At 41.4% G+C, this 17,500-nt stretch overlaps 2 protein-coding genes across 7 annotated transcripts in view; both read left to right on the top strand.

Moving 5' to 3' along the window:
- The window catches only part of ches1 (checkpoint suppressor 1), a 32,959-nt gene extending 27,293 nt beyond the window's left edge, over positions 1-5,666 (top strand). The window contains exons 5-6 of the mRNA XM_048250119.1: positions 1,075-1,183; positions 2,121-5,666. Of these exons, the coding sequence (XP_048106076.1) occupies positions 1,075-1,183; positions 2,121-2,682 (671 nt within the window). The 3' untranslated portion in view covers positions 2,683-5,666. The remainder of the gene's footprint in view (positions 1-1,074; positions 1,184-2,120) is intronic.
- Positions 5,667-7,743: 2,077 nt separating this feature from the next.
- The window catches only part of gtf2a1 (general transcription factor IIA, 1), a 26,041-nt gene continuing 16,284 nt past the window's right edge, over positions 7,744-17,500 (top strand). The window contains exons 1-5 of one of the 6 annotated variants that reach the window (XM_048250159.1): positions 7,744-7,798; positions 7,931-7,962; positions 10,117-10,218; positions 10,810-10,972; positions 12,448-12,512. In XM_048250159.1, coding sequence (XP_048106116.1) covers positions 7,933-7,962; positions 10,117-10,218; positions 10,810-10,972; positions 12,448-12,512 — 360 coding nt within the window. In that variant the 5' untranslated portion in view covers positions 7,744-7,798; positions 7,931-7,932. Of the gene's footprint in view, positions 7,963-8,294; positions 8,433-9,275; positions 9,298-9,760; positions 10,012-10,116; positions 10,219-10,809; positions 10,973-12,447; positions 12,513-17,500 lie in introns of those variants that run through there. The other 5 variants (XM_048250162.1, XM_048250160.1, XM_048250161.1 and 2 more) reach the window with 5 other exon arrangements.

Raw genomic sequence — 17,500 nt, 5'->3', positions numbered from 1 at the left:
TCTGCACACTTGATAGTGTGTTCTGTGTGGTTGTGTAAGCCCAACGCTCCCTGTGCCATGTGGAATCGCTTAGTAATCTCTGCAGGGAAATGAAGTGAAGACTGATTACACACGGCCTTGTCTGGACAGAGCTGAAGGGAAGACAAGACCCAACAGTGAACGCACAAACACACAGCACACTGAACCCCCCCACCCACCGAAACACACACACACACTGTTCTAAGGAATCTATGACACATCCCTGCCCTGTCTACACAGCGCTAACTCTTTTCCCTGTGTACAAACTCAGAAGTGGATATGTAAAGAGGACGGGATATGAGGTTGTCCTTGAAGTGTGTACTGGGGAATGGGCAGCGGGGAGTACCTGTGCTTGTAGCCAGCTGCTACATGTCCAGGAGGCACACTCACACATATAGACACAGGGCCATGTCCAGGAGGCACACTCACACATATAGACACAGGGCCGTGGTGGCCACGGTGGCCGTGGAGTGGGTTGTTGTGTTATGCAGGGCCATGTCGAACGTGGCCTGGAATTTCCTGTCGGGCGCGCGGGGCTGATGCATGATCTATCTCTCTGTGGCATGCGGAATGGGGGAGAGCGGTTGCTGCGGCAACGGCCGGCCAGGCTTCAGGAAGGGTTGAAGAGGAGGGGTGTGTGTGGGGGTGGGGTGGGTCTGTGTGTGTGTGTGTGTGTGTATGTATGGGGGAGTTGTAGTAACCTGGTAGAGTCACACTATGAACTGCTGAGAGAAAGATGGGACATTTCTGTGGTTTGTCATACTTGTGAAATGCTCCTGCTTTACTGACAGATATACACAGCCGTGATGATGTCACTGTGCAGTCATCTTAGCCTTAGTCATCTAAGATCATCTAAAGAGATATAAACTACACCAAACTGCATTACTGCTATTTATAGTTGCCTGTAGAAACCTCGAATGTTATCTGTTAGCATCTTCCAAACCAGAATGCACTACTATTACGAAGTGTGATACAGTAGCTCTATGAGTTGGCTATTTAGTAAGTCCTATCTTATTTATTTGGGTCATTCCTAACTGCATGTTCATTTCTCTCCAGTTCCACAGAGGGTGATCCAAAATGGCTCCCGTGTGTCGAGCCAGGGTGTGTTTCCAGTGATCAGACCTCTTCACATCAGCCCTGTAGGGAGCAGAACCTCAGCTATGAGGTGAGCAGGAGTGGCCTAATAGCACACACAGACACACAGACACACACACACACACACAAACACACACACAAACACACACACACACACACGGAAACATATCAATTCATATCAATTCATATCATACATAATATCATACAGAAACACCCCCCAACTGACACATAAGTCTTTAGATGCATAGAAAAGCCATGAGTCTCCACCTCAGACAGCAGACTGTGATGGTTTAGCAGACATAGACCATCACAGTCTCGCTGTGATGCAGAACCCCCCATCCTGCCCCTCTCCCAATCATGGGGCGAGGTGGGGTGGAACTCCCATCCTGCCCCTCTCCCAATCATGGGGCGAGGTGGGGTGGAACTCCCATCCTGCCCCTCTCCCAATCATGGGGCGAGGTGGGGTGGAACTCAGTTTCCATCATGAAAGAAACATACTGCATGTCTCCTGACCGTCCGGAATGTTTAATGGAACTGAGTGCACAACTCAGACCTGGCCCTCAGGAGATGGAATGATGGGGGGGGTGTGAGGCTATATGATGACAGCTCAAGCTCAGACAGCCGGCTCTGGTGCGGCTCTGGTGCGGACTCGGTGCTGGTCTGGTGCGGACTCGGTGCTGTTCTGGCGTGAGTCAGCTGATGTAGAGTTCCTGAAAGAGTCTGTGTCAGTCACCACTCATCTGATTAGGAATCCCTAGCACTTTGTTATATACCAAATGTTTTACTTGTCTTATTTTTGTATCATGTCTTACTCAGAGCTGAGTTCCTGTGTCAGTAAAACCGTTTGACTTGTGGGGTATTTATTAAAGGTGTAACATATAGTTTTTGTTGTCCACCAAATGGGGCAGTAGTGTTCTTGGTCTCAAATCAGATGACAACATTACACATGGCGTCTTTAACATGCTGAAACCGCAACACCTTACATAATGCTCTCTATCTGTCCTCAGGTCAGCTCTGGGTGACTTCCTCACCAAGGGAACTGGCAGCCTGCTCAGCGACTCCGCTTCGACCAGTGACTCGGACGCGCAGGAGGACCACACCTACAGCAGCGCCAAGTCGGCCCAGTCGCCCGAGCACCAGGGCATCTCTCCGTCCTCCTCCTCCTCCTCCTCCTCCCTCGAGTCCAGTCGAGACGACATCATCAAAGTGAAGGTCATGGACGCCGGGGAAACGGTAGAGGTCAAGCAGGAGGTCAAGCAGGAGCCTCAGGACATTCCTCTGGACGGGGGCATCACCTCCTCCTCCCAGCAGCTGCAGCATCAACAGGCGGCACTGAGAAGGAGGGTGCTTTGGGTCAAAGGTCGCCAACCGCGGACGCCCGGCGACACGCTGCCGCTGAAGAAGAGGCGCGCTGCGGAAAAGCCGCCCGACAGCGACGACGAGGAGATGAAGGAGGCGGCAGGGTCACTACTACACCTGGCCGGAGTGCGCTCCTGCCTCAACAACATCACCAACCGCACAGCCAAAGGCCAGAAGGAGCAGAAGGATAAGGAGGCTCAGAGGAACTAGCAAACACAAAAAAGCAAAAAAAGGAATAGTTAAAAAAAAACAGAAAACAAAAGTAATACATGGAGGTCAAAAAAGGAGAGAGCATTTTTCTTTCTCTGACAGATTTTAAAAGTTTTTGTTTATTTTTATTTCCAGGATATCAGGTCAATTCTACTTTGTGGCAATATTCGAGAAAAAATCACTGTTTCCCTTTTTTGTTTTTAAATTCTATTTTATACAATATATTATCATACGTGTGTACAAGTTTGAGTGAAATAGGTCTGAATGTATGCCTGAACATGTAAGTGTGTGTGTGTGTGTGTGTGTGTGTGTGTGTATTAGTATGTGTGCATGTGTTTGTGTGTGTGTGTGTATGTGTGTGTTTATGTTTTACATTTGTCTCTGCAAGAGGATAAAAGCCATATTGTGGATGTCATCATTTAGAAATCCTGCTTTGTGTCTATATGAATTAGGTCATAAATGTTATTCAGGCTCTGAGCAGAAGCTGAGAAACACAGCAACTGGCAAAGTTGTAGCAATTCACCCAACCGGTTATTTAGACAGGAACACTATATTTACAGATGTTACTTGCTGCTCAAACAGGAGTGCCAAAGACAAAAATACTACAGGAAGAAGACACAGATAGATAATAACATGCTACCATGTGCTGTTAAGATCACAGAATTAGTGCAGATGACTATAACAGAACCTATAGCTACATTGGAAATTCCCATAAGAAATTAGGTCCAGTGCATTGTGTTTAAAGGACAATGTCCGTATTGTCAAGGGTCGAGTCTCAATACTTTCCAAGTCTTTTCATTGGTGCAAATGAGCTCAGTGTCTCAGTGCAGGAAATAATGTGTGTATATGGCTGTGTAGTTGTGAGCAGAATGCATGGGGTCAGAGGCAATATTAATATAATTTCATCACATCTTGTGTAGATTATTCCCATCTTTATGTCTGTGATCAAGTCAAACACTCAGATTGAATGATAAGTGACACTAAAGCCTACTTATCATGTTACAATATCGTTGTGTTGGACTGTTTGGTTGGTCACTTTGATTTTATTTCTAGTCCTCAAAACAAACTAAGCAATTTTTGTCCTTTCTGGACAACACTGAACATTGTACAAAGTTAGAAAATGTTTCTTGTCTTTTCTTTTTCGTAAGGTAAGGCAGTTTGGCCTATGGGGTTTTCTGAGTTGCAATGCATGGGCACCTGTAAATAAGATTGAAAAAGTATTTTTTTTTCAAACCATGTAAGATAATAATGTATTTAGCATGAAGCATGACTTATTTTCATATAACTATGAATCCTATACAGAGGCTTCCTCAGTTCTTATATGCGTTTTACTTTTTTCTTGTCATCAAGTGAACAATTTCTCCTTTAAAGCAGGCACTTACCAATAACACTCCTTTAAAGCAGGCACTTACCAATAACACTCCTTGTCAGAAATGTAAGAGGCTCTGTTTTCAGTGTGCTAAAACAGAGCCCTCTCTCCTACTTGAGTCACACAGTATGTGTATAAATGTTATACACATAAAATGTGTGTGTGTGTGTGTGTGTGTGTGTGTGTGTGTGTGTGTGTGTGTGTGTGTGTCCACTTTGTACACCCTTTAACTTTGTGCCTGCCTTATATATATTTGGGTGTCTTTGACCAGTGTTTTTTTTAAAGAGACATCTTTGAATTTCTAATTTATAAAAGTGTTTTACTATGTTTGTTTGCTGTAAATGTGTGTATGTCACAAAACTTCCTCCTCAAATGGCTCACTTATATACTGACTGCATAAATAGCAGTTTAAGAGTTTGACAAACAAGCAACAGTTGTGCTGACATTCACAACATAGGGTGGTGTGCTTGTGTATAAAAACATCACCGTGTCGAATTTAGTGATCAGGTTAAAGCTATGCTACATATTTAATATGTCACTGAAGCAATTTTCCAGTACGTACAAAGTGGATGATGTACAACTAGTTTCAAACATAATCAGCAAATATGGAATGTGAATTAGAGTGTGCAAGATATATCTGTACACCCCTGATATGTTGCGCGTTTACCTTGAGGCTATTACAACAATACATGCAGCTGTACAAAAAAAGATGTTATAATTTGTTGTGTCATTCTAGTTGCACATAAAGGTGAAAACTTTAGAGGAATGTTTTGGTGGTCAGGTAGTGTGGTTTCAGTGATATCCAGTCAATTTCGGTCCATCAAAAATACACTCAGTTTGGGTGTTTCCTTAAAAAAGACATACAACAATGTGGAGAAACACAGCAATTCAGTTTGCGTTGTAAAATATACACTTAACCCAGTCTGGTTGCATTACTTGTCTGTGGCTGTGGGGATTGAGGGTGCTGACAGAATGTTAGGGTCAGATTGTCTCTGCCTTGGGTGTCTTTGCACACAGTCATTTCCTGTCAAGTTTGTTATGACACTTGAAATCAGCATGATCACGCTGTCAATTCAGGCACTTATCTGTATGGACACCAAAGTTGACAGTGGGATTTTGCTCTTTAAAGGGGAACGTCTGCAGTTTGATCTGGGTCATTGTTGAGAAAAAGGGAGGGTGAAGTTTAGAAAGCGTGACGTTGGAAGATGGAAGTAAATTTCACTGCCTCAAATATCCAGAAAATTAGATTCTTCAATTGTATCCAATTTGCCAAACTCCTGTGTATAAAAAAATACAGTTTATTTGTTGTTTTGGTCACTGCCAATCTGGTGAATGCTTAGGATGGGCTCCACCTTAGAGGAAGCAAATACAAAAACATAAGGCACTCTAAGGCTAGTTCAGAATGGAGGTAGCACATCCTTTCCACTATGTGCAATCACATTGCCAAAGAACAGTCTAGAAATATATCATAACTGCTTGTAAATATCACACTTGTCTTTTATGTGACAATAAATGTTATGTTTCTTCCTTTTTTTTATCCAGATACTTACAATAATGTTTATGTAATGTATTGTCTTCCAGTTGCAATAATAAAAAAAAATGAGTTTGAAGAGTGGATTAGTTGGTGTGTTGTGTTTTATATATAGGCTGATTTTGGTCAATGAACTGATCTGTTCAGTGCTTAGGTATTTGTGAGCTATGGAATTCATAGGTTTTCAGTGTCAAACAAGCTATACCAGAGCAAGACACTGTCATGTTTTCTTGTTGCCATTTTGGAATGTTGTGCCCCAGAAGCCCATTCATAATTAAAAGGCAAGACAGACTTAATCACAAGCCACTACATCCATGCTCTCATGGCCCACCACCGGAGACTGTTCTGTTGCTATGCAACTACAGAGGAGGAAAAAGCTCAGACATTGCTCACTTGATATGTTTATGGCTTCCATCATTCCATTAAGATGCCAGCACTCTGACTTTTTCAGTTTTTATGCAAGGGATTTACACAAGGCAATCCGTATCATTCAACAATGATATCAAAAACTACGGTGAGTTACTGCTCACAAACAATGATGGAATGTCGATCACTGTGGCATCTTAAACTCATATTCAAAGGTTTTTTTAAGTGATAACAAAACTGAGAAATAGCATAATTATAAGCAATAAGTAATTTCAGCCTATGTTTTTTTTTTTATCAAATGGGCAGTTTAACATCACACAATCATAATATATAACCACGTCTTACCATGTCTTACACTCTGATAAGCAATGAATGCTTTATTAGCCAGACTAAAGACTGCAAAACTGCTTAATGATGGAGTGAGAACCAAGCTCTGAAATTTAGATCACCCCCTCCCCACTTTGTCCACTGAGACAAGTTTCCATGGTGATGGTGGTGGAGGCAAGGTGCTTTGTCAGTTTTCATTTAGCTGTTACTGGTATAGTCATTCCAGCTTCACAGTAAGCTTCCATCACACATGGTTTGGAAATGTGTGAGATTTTTAAATACCATGAACTGGATTATGTCCAGCCTTTCATTAAATTTAATTGAGAAATTTTGACTTCAAAGGACATATTTCAATGTCTTAATTAATGAATCTTGAAGAAATATTAAGATGAAAAGTAAATATTACAGATCAAAATAATAGCTTTAATAGGACACAACATATCAACATTAATTATTGACTTAAAATATAAGCTATTTAGTTAACTAATTTGCTATAATCACCAAGTTCTAAACCAGGCTATTGAAAAATTCAGTATGGCCTAATATTCAAAAATGGGTCATTTATGTGTTTGTGATAACCATGAACAAGGATTGTCTGCTTATTAGACTAAAAGACGACCACTTGTCTAACTTCAGTTTCTTATACCACCATTTTCCATATCCCCTTCTTCAGTCCCCTGCAGAGACCTGTTCGGGGGGTTCAAGAGGTTGATTTTGACTGCAATTCTTTAGTTGGACCAGCATATTCCTGAATACCATCTCTGTTAGGTATCAAGGATTAGCCCTTAATAGTCTTTTTTTCTAGGCTTAGCAGCACTTTGGGTGTAGGGATAAAATCAGAACCATACCATGTGTACTCCTAGCGCCCCTCAGTGGTTAACCATTTAAACATAAAATGACATGTTCATTTGAGAGCCCATTGGCGTAATTTAGGCTTTGCCTGATTTAAGTTTTGAAGAGCGACTTAAAGCCAATGGATCCAGTAGCCTAGTAGGAGAAAACAGGTGTTTTTCTATTTTATTTATTTATTTTGCAATTGTATGTGCACATTCTTATAACCTGAGCTACTGTGCCCAGTCAAGTTTAAGATAGTTATAAACTGAAAAGGCCTAGGTTTAATGATTTCTGACAGAATTATTGCACGTATAGCCTAGGCTATAATCAATTTAAAATGAGCTAAATCTTCAGATGCAGGTATCGTTAGCAATATCCTACCAATCATAGACTTAGATTGTAGGCTCTACACGTTTCTTTCACACGTGTAGAGAATGCGAGGCAAGGCAGCTTGTAAATAAACACATTTAAACTAATAAAATGGAAACTGCATTTCCCAATAACCTCCTCTCTGCCTCTTTCAGATGACATGCGCAAAGGAATAAATCCCGCGATAATTTGCGGTATGACCGGATTGACCCAGCCCTATGTCTCGCGCATTCGCAGCTCCATCGCTCAGTATATAAAGGAGGACAACGACGGGGAGAGGACGGCTGGGAAGGTGCAGCCCTGGAACTGTGCATAAGACCGTAAACATCTGTGTTTTATTTGTAAAAGTTATACCGGCTACTTTTAAAATAGTCACTTCAATGTTTTAGAGTATTTTTTTTGCTTTTGCTCTTTGTCCTCGCTTGTTTTCGTGTGATTATACACAACGCTAGTAATGGCGAGCTCGGCTAACTCGAACCCAGTGGTAAGGATCAATCTAAGACAAGTGTAGACACTAGGCAGTCAGTGAGACTAGCTAGCTGTGCAATGGCAAATGGTGTCTTTTCAGCCATCGCTTTGGTGTTGAATCAAATCAGTGAAATACGATTGCAGTTTGTCAAACCCTCTTGAAGTTGGTTTTAATAAAAGTGGTAGCCATCACAATCGGCCATTTTACCTTCGCTAACCTATTTTGAAACCACACAGTCCTTGTAGTTAACGTTGCGTTACAGCTGGCAGCAAGCTGGTCATGGCGTACTGGGGACGCAAATTGATTAGCTAGTAGCAATGATTTTTAGAGGAAAAGTGGTTAACGTTAGTGGGTTATTAAGTGCTTTGGTGACAGATTGTGAAGCTGGAATATCGTTTCAACTATTTCAACAAATTTTGGCAAAGCAAGGTTGAACGTAACCTTCTTGCTTAAATCTTAGATATGGTTTTCTTACTAACGTAATGGTAAGTTTCCCCCACGTTGTTCTGTGGATTAACGTTAGCTGTCAACTACCGTGAACGGAAATGTCCCAACTTGTTGGGATTTCTCCCCCCTAACTGTTTAGCGTGATGTTGACCATTATGAGCCATCAGTTATGTTAATTATAGTCTCTGGATATCAAGGCAGAGTGTAGTAAATGTATTGACGTGGTGATTGCTGTGTCACTAGCTTACTAGCCAGTTGATGTTAGCTGGCTAGCTAGTTCTAGCTGTTAGCCAGCCAGACAGCCTTCGCGTTCCAGTTGGAAAGCACCTTCTCATCTGAAGCGCAGTTTCCTAAGCCCGTTTCCACAAAATTCCACTCTGCTGGCAGTGCTACTATTCCTGATAAATTTAGCTTGGCTACAAAGCTCATTTCATCTCCGTGTCTTTCAATTTCTCCACCTTTCCTTGAATACAGCTGAATAGCTTGAAACCCTCTTCATGTTGTGCGTCCACAGTAATGCACTTCACATTCACCCCCTCGTGCTATTAAAAAAGAAAACAAACATAACATGGCACTGAACAAAATAATGAGAACTAGGTCGTGCAGTGAAATCCAAAATGTCTCGACACCCTTGTGGCGTGCGTGGAAACGTTTCGTCGTAATGGCTCCCATCCCTCCACTCTCTAGGCGCTTCTGACCCACCTCCTTTCCACCGCTTGGTTTTATACAGCCATATCGGCTCTCTAATATAGACTGCCCGGGATGGGAAGGTGCTACTCAACGCTACGTCACCGGCACTACATATAAACACCAGACTGCGCTTTAAATAGTGAGCAGACAGACTGGGAGAGGGAGGTCCATGCCGCGGACACGACAAGGCTAGTGGCCTCTGTCGTTATTTAGGTGACCATTTTCTGCTCCGGACTAGCGGTGCGGGCTTTAGGGAGCCTTTTATGGCGTCGCAGTAACGGTTTTTTTTTAGTAGTATTTCCCGTGGCTGAGGTAGCTTCTGGTGTTCGCAACAAAGTAGCTAGCCTAGTTCAAAAGGTGGAACAATAAAATGAGTGCCTTTACGCGGGTTGGTCTCGTTTGCCATCGTTGCGCTCAAGAGCTTTTAAGCAACCGACTCGTGTTTAATGTTGCTAGGTCGGCTCGGACATGTAATAAGATATTGGCTCAAAAAGGGAAGTCACAAAGACACCAGAAAAACTAGTCCGTCCGAGTTCTCTTTGGAAATGTGGTGTTTTGTAGCTGCTGGCGTACGTTCTGAACTACATTGTTCATGTTACCACGACAACCATTTGATGTAGACATGGTCATTAACTGTAACACGTTTACTCAAAACCACTTTCTTATTGTCCACAAACTTGTTTACTGAGAAATGCCTACAGCAAATAAAAGCGGTGTAGGCTACATGTTCTTTTATGTTCTGCTCTATCTGTCATTCTGTGTCAGTTTTCGTAACCCTAGTGTATGTCATAATGGTTAACACACCACAGCTAACTTAATAGCTGAGAACTACACTTAGCAAATTGTAATGAAGAACTTTTAACAGTTCTCCCATGCCGTCCTTACAAGTCCCATCTGCCATTGCATAGGTCACACTGGTATTTATGTGTCAGTTGACTCTGATTGATTATGTACTACTCTTTTTTTTAGCTTTGTCTATATGCTCAGCCTAACAGTTGACTCTGTGGAATGTTCTTTTATTCTATGCCCTAGCCTAAACTGTACAGGTCTGTGATTGATGATGTCATCAATGAAGTACGGGAACTCTTTCTGGATGAGGGTGTGGATGAACAAGTACTTATGGAGCTCAGAACGGTAAAAAAAAATTGTTATAATATAGTGTTTGCTCGGTGCATTTATTTTGTATCATATAGTTTTACATTATGAAATGCAAACAGAGAAGAGCTGATGTGCAAGGCAATTTTTTGAGCAGTTTTGTTGGTCAGTGTTCTTGAGTTTTGTTCAAATGAATTACCAGTGATCTCTTAGCATTGCCTTACTTTAATCAATAGTAGGAACATTTTTATGATTAACACATTGGACTGGTTATATGGTTGTCCAGCAACATTGCTCAAAAGGTTGTCCCATGTATCGTCACCTTAAGTATAATATTTAGTTTCATATGTAAGGGAAAGTACACTTGCCAATATTGGGGTCTGGCAACTGCAACCTAGAGCCTGCTCTGCAATTTCATGGACAGGTCACTGAAATATGACACACTTTCCATAGCCATTATGGTAACTCACAGCCTTGATGATGAGCAGTGGAGAGGCTGCAGTGGCTGGGTGGAAGAAGTTCCTTAAAGTGCTGCACCAAAACTAACTTGCGATCAGTCCCCGTCTCCCTCGCACACTAACTCACTCACACCGAATTGTTCAATTATTCATCCTCATGCTCTGGTCGCAGCTTTGGGAGAATAAGCTGATGCAGTCAAAGGCAGTGGAGGGCTTCCACACTGAGGAGCAGCAAGCCCTGCAGGCGCAGCAGCAGCAACAAGCTCAGCAAGTCCAACAGAGCCAACAGCAGACCCAGACCCAGCACCAGGTCATCCTGCCCCCACAGCAGCAGGGTGAGGGGACACACAAATGCAATTAATTGTTCAGCCCTAATAGTGAACTCACTCCAACACCAAACAGGAAGGGGCAAAGTAGGCAACAGCTGTAGCCTATTCATGGGTTTCATCAGGTCCCTTGCCACAGGTGCTTTAATCAAGCACTATGCAGTCTGCATTCATAATCTAGGTGCTTGATTTTATACACCTGTGGCAAGGGACCTGATGAAACCCATGAATATGATAATTTATAAGAAACTAAATATCAAATTATTAGTCCGTTATTCCATGTGACAGATCAACTCTATATCAGTTAGGGATGTCATACATTAAACAATGCTGCAGAAACACGAAAATATGACTTTGATATGAGTAGGCTATCGTTTGAGTTTCTTTTGATATCTAGTGCGCGATGGAAAATAATTTAAAGGAATATAGTTGCAGTCTTCAGTCTTCTAGTTGCAATCCCTAGTCCTTGCAAAATTATAGTCTTTGACTAGTCTGTGACTGTGCAGTTTTGGGTTTAACCCTTAAAGGAATACCGTCACACCGGTGTGACGGGAATGTTGGGAAATTAACATTCTAAAGAATATCTGGGTTCATTGAATTCAACATAGAATTTTAGAACCTTTAATTGTTGCGGAACTTAGAATGTTCAAAAACCTACACCTTTAAGGGTTAAAGTGATCACAAAAACTGATGTTGTGTATTGCGAACACTACAGTTATCTGACGTGAGTCATGTAGGGTGATTTTAGCAAGAAATGCTCGCCAAAATGCAAATCCAACTTTCGTTTAAAAGCATAATTACGTCCGAAGCGCCCATTTTAAGCTTGTCCACGTTGCCATTTTTGGGTGAAATGGCCTTTTGAATGGGAATCCTAGGGGCACTACTATTTTGATACATGATCGTGTCAAAATCACTATTTTTAAAACGCTAAGAAGGCTCGACACAACATGAAACTTTGATTGAAGTGTCATCACATGAACAGTGTCTACACATGAACATGAGCATTGAGAACATTGTTTGTGTACACATAATTTACTAAAAAGAAAGGTTTTGGACAACTCACTCCTTGACTGGCAAGATGGCGGCGAGCAGAAAAACCAAGTAACATTCGGACGTAATTATGCTTTTAAACAAAAGTTTGACTCGGGTACATTCACAAAAACACCCTAGGATGCATTTTGGCGAGAGTTGCGCTTTAAATAAGGAGTGAAATTGTATTTTTTTATTGAAAAGCCAGACAGCCTTTTTAAAAAATAATTACCTGTGAGTGACTGCTTCCTTTATTTAATGGAAAACTGTGCTTTCATTAGTTTTTCCTGCCCACATCATCTCTCAACACTGTCCATTTTGGCCATTAGATTGTTAAATTAGGCCTAATTTTCTGAATTGTTGATGCATCAAGGGTGTAGCTATGTGTGTGTGTGCATGAAAAACCCCTCCGCCTCTTCAACCCTCTTCATCACTACCTCCCCTGCTGTCCACAGCTCCACAGCAGCAAGTCATCGTTCAGGATCCCAAGATCCTCCAGGCCATGAATGCAACGGGAATGGTGAGTCAGGGGTTGACGTAACTGTAACATGACCAGATGACGATGGTTTGGCAGACCGTTTGCTCTTCTGTAGTAATGGCTAGCGGTCCTCCCTTGCTGTCTCGTTCTTGGAGGGCGCAGGAGGGGGCTGTTGGCGTGACAGTGCCGTCCAGCTGGGCATCTTGGGGACAGATGGGTGGAGGAGGGGCCCAGGAAATCGATTAGCAAGAGCCGTGGTTCTCAGACAGGATTAGGGAGCAAGTTTCCAGCTCAAAACACATCTTGCATTCTCTCTCTCTCTCTCTCTCTCTCTCTCTCTCTCTCTCTCTCTCTCTCTCTCTCTCTCTCTCTCTCTCTCTCTCTCTCTCTCTCTCTCTCTCTCTCTCTCTCTCTCTCTCAATTTTCAATTTCAATGGAGCTTTATTGGCATTGCTCAATGAAGCAGTGTTGCCAAAGCAAACGTATAACAAAACAACAGATACAATATCTGTTTAAAAAATACAAATATAATAATAATAACAATGATAATTAAAAAGAGAGAATAATAAATGGAATGTATAATGATGCAGTATTACTATACATACTATACTGTATGTTTATCAATGTGCTATCATGGGTATTGATTATTGATATAAATCAGTGGTCCCCAAACTACGGCCCGCCACCTCATTTTGGGTGGCCCCCCAAAACATGTCCGTGGTGTATATAGCAACCGGCCCGCACGGGAGTACGACATCGTCAAACTATAACCTCCGCAATTTCCCCCATTCATTCTCTATGGCGAGTCTTAACAGTACACATGTAATACTCGTTTTGTCCACTGGTGGTTGTTTTGGCGCTGTTTCGCGTTTGCCATCAAAAACGGAATGAAATGTAGGCCTATCTGCAAACAATGTAAGAGGCCTATGCTGACTGCATCAGTGCTCAAAGTATTCTAAAAGTTTATTAATGAATTGTTAATAACTAGCTAACTTATATTCAAGACATATATTTCTGGGACTTTCTGGGATAATTATTTTTATTTGTTCAAATGTTCATACAATGTTCACAAGTTCAGGTGAGTGAAAGTTAGAATGTATAAGTGTATATATACTCTTTTGATCCCGTGAGGGAAATTTGGTCTCTGCATTTATCCCAATCCGTGAATTAGTGAAACACACTCAGCACACAGTGAACACACAGTGAGGTGAAGCACACACTAATCCCGGCGCAGTGAGCTGCCTGCAACAACAGCGGCGCTCTGGGAGCAGTGAGGGGTTAGGTGCCTTAGGTGCCACGGCTGAAGTGCTCAAGGGCACTTCAGCCGTGCCTACTGGTCGGGGTTCGAACCGGCAACCCTTCGGTTACAAGTCCGAAGCGCTAACCAGTAGGCCACGGCTAGAATGGTGGTCATTTCAGACCACTTCAGCACTTCAAAAAAATTCTCATAGTTTGAGAACTTTAAATTTTCAGAGTTCACACATTTTTAATGAAATACACTTTTGGGACTACCTGCTAATACTTTTGGGAATGCAAAAGTCTTTTTATTAGTATTATTTACATTTTACACTGATATGGCATGATGGCAATATAAACACCGCTAACAATGGCATTAAATTGCAATAGCCTATAGATTAAATGGAATGGAATATTCAACTAAGGTAGACTGCTGTTGGTTCACAGCGCTAAGCTATCTATGGTTACTGATATACTCCGAGTCTCTGGCCCTCTCTTACAGCCAGGCATAGGAAGCTGGCCCTCGGAAGAAAAAGTTTGGGGACCACTGATATAAATCAATATGGGTCACTCACTTCCTCGATTTATGACATGTTAACAGGTACTGTGCAGCTAGTTTTACACAACTTGTATGCTCTCCCAACAAGTATGGGAGCTTGTCTACATTTTCTAATAGTTCAAATTGAGGTATAATTTGGCTGAATTGAAGGAAATATTGGTTCCTGGCTGTGCTGAATTTACTGCATTCAGTGAGGAAGTGTTTTTCATCTTCTACTACTCCCTCACTGCACTGCAAACACAGCCTTTCCTCCCAGGGAAGCCAGGTTTGCCTGCGTCTTCCCATTTCTAAGGCCAGGGAGTGTTCATTTAATCTATAAGATGTTAGTAATTTTCTTTGATTGTACTCTGTAATTTCTTTTAAATAAGATGCAAATTCATAATTGGTTTAGATTTTTTGGAAACATTTCAATTTGTTGGATTGTTCAATATTGTTTAGCCAATATTCATAGTACTCATCTTGTGTAGTTTTTTCAATGAGTTTCAGTTTTACCTGCATAATTTCCATTACATTTCGGTCATATTTTGCTCTTAGGTATTGAAAGGGATCACTCTCTGGGTGTTTTCGTCTTCGTAGAAGGGTACTATAATGACATGCATTGGTGTTGGAAAAAAAGTAAATGATAATAAAATTTGGATGCGCTTTTCTGTATATCGGTTAAAAGAGGAAATCGGCCAAGTTCTGCCCTGCAAGCAAGATTTGATGCATGTCTGTGTACTCCTAGGATGTTTTTGCAGACTTCAAGATGAAATATTTCAATTGGGCTTTTGTCCCATGCATCATAATTGAATTGGTACTTGGTGCCCCAAATCTCACTCCCATACAAAATAATGGGCTTGATGACAGAGTTAAACATTTTCAGCCACAATCTGACTGGAGGGTTGAGTTGGTATACCGATTTTTTTATTTTTTTTTTTATTTTTTTTAAATTGAGTAGTAGGCTTTACGTGCTTTATCGGTTAAGTCTTTTATTGCCAAATCAAAACTTCCTGATGATGAAATTGTCAGGCCCAAGTAATTATAGTTTGTCACCTGACAGCTTATCTCACCAAGGGGTGAAGTCGTTTTTGCTCCCTTTAGAGCGAGCTTTTTTCCCAAATATCATTACCTTGGATTTATCTATATTTATTGGGAGGTTCCAGGTTTGAGAATAGTTTTCTAGAATTGGGCTCTCTTGTAAACCCTCCTCACTTGATGATCGCAGTAGCAAGTCATCGGCGAATAAGAGTCATTTAATTTCCCTCCCCTGTATTGTGAGTCCTAGATATTTAGATTTCTCAATGTCTGTTGCAAGATCATTAATGTATAAGTTGAATAGTGTTGGGCTTAAACTGCAACCTTGTCGAACTCCTTTAACCTGTTCAAGTATTTCGTTCTTTTGTCATGGATTTTCACACAACACCTGTTGTTGTTGTACATATCTTTGATGATGTCATAAGGTTTTCCTCCAATGCCATTTTCAATTAGTTTTAATGAGACCATCATGCCAAACTCAAAGGCTTTTTTGAAATCAATGAAACAACCAAATATTTTTCCTTTATTTTTATTATGACCGCCGCGCAGCGAAGCGGCGGTCATATAGGTTTAGTCAGATTTTTTTATTTTTTTATTTTTTCCTTTTTCGCATGCCCAAATTTCCGTCAAGGATTCCCGGGACACTGAAAGACCGGGGTACACGAAACTTGGTGGGCATGTAGCCCCACATGGATAGCATGGAACCATCGTTTTTCGTTTTGATCTGTAGCCCCCCTGCTGGACTGGACCCCCCGAAAGGAGGGTAGGGCAGACACAGTTTTCTGTGGACCACCTTTTTTTTTGTAAGTTGATCTCAAGGGGCCATGTCAACCCATTCCATAACCACTCATTTCATGTATAGCGCCACCTAGTTAAACACAAAAAAGTAAAAATGAGGTGTTGTAATCGCAGGTATCTGTGACCTAACATAGTAGGATCATTATGACACCCTCTGAATGCATGCCAAGTTTTGTGGAATTCCGTTCATGGGGGGCCAAACAATAAATTAATATATGTTACTATACACCAACTGGCCTGTAGGTGGCCGGAGACAGTTTTCTGTGAATATCTCGAGAACCGTAGGGCCTAGGAGGACCACCTTTTTTTTGTATGTTCGTCTTAAGTGGCCATGTCAACCCATCACATTACCACTTATTTCATGTATAGCGCCACCCAGAGCCATATAAAGGTAGAGTTGCGACAATCGGTGTTCAAAATTCGGTAAGGTCACGTGGTTCATGTAAACTTCAAAAAGTTCCCGGAAGTTATTGACAATGGATTAAATGCATTAAATAAGCTACTGTTCAATGAGAGACAGAGCCACAATTTTGGGTAATTGACAGACAATAAATGCATTGAAATACAATATTTATAACACAGTGTAATTATTGTGTAAACTGTGTAGTTATCCTACCATTACAACAATATTAAATTAAATTCCAGACCGTAGCCTGCTAAATATCGGAAGGTGACCTTTTTTTTCCTTTTACGTATGTGTCAATATTAATTTCTGTACAAAACCAAGACGGGAGATTCTTTAGAAAACACAATAGCACCCTCCCCATAAATGTAACCTAGGCCTATCTAAATTATCGTTATAAAAAAAATGACCTAGTACGTGACTCAAGAGCTGTAAACAGTGTTTTTGAGACTGCGTGTAGCCTACAAAAGCGCATGGAGATTTTAATTTTGCAACGAGAAACTGTAACACAGCTAGTCTAGGTCTAACATTAACTTGTTTGAGTTTTCTCCCCAACGTTTTCTCTGGTAGTTCTTCACTGATCTGAGACAATGAGTGAACTACCTTAAGTAGCTAGCGTCTCGGGAGATTAAAAAAAAAGTTTAAACGTTTTCTAACATCTCTCCAGTGTAATGGTGGGCATGTTAAGTTAACCGTAGCATTACCTACACAGTAACCCCATGGTAATGCGATGCGAGTTATCATAATAACATATAAAATGTGATGTAGTCCCTAATAAATAACCAGGCTATGAATTCATAAACAACAGCATTTTGTCACCATTTGTCATTCACCGTGCTGTGAATACAGCATTAAGATGCTAGGCTAAAGAGCTTGAGATTCAGAGAACCTGCATGGTTGTACTCATCCTGTCAGAAAATAGCAATTTGATCAGTGATCATGCATCATATCAGCGCAAGCTTGGTTTGAAACTGGTTTCTGGGGATGGGGGTTTACACGATCCTTCGCTGGGCTAGTGCC

The sequence above is a fragment of the Alosa alosa genome, chromosome 8 (assembly GCF_017589495.1).
Source record: "Alosa alosa isolate M-15738 ecotype Scorff River chromosome 8, AALO_Geno_1.1, whole genome shotgun sequence".
Classification (NCBI taxonomy): Eukaryota; Metazoa; Chordata; class Actinopteri; order Clupeiformes; family Clupeidae; genus Alosa; species Alosa alosa.
The sequence above is the reverse complement of the archived record's forward strand: the minus strand, read 5'-3'. Positions and strand labels throughout refer to the sequence as shown.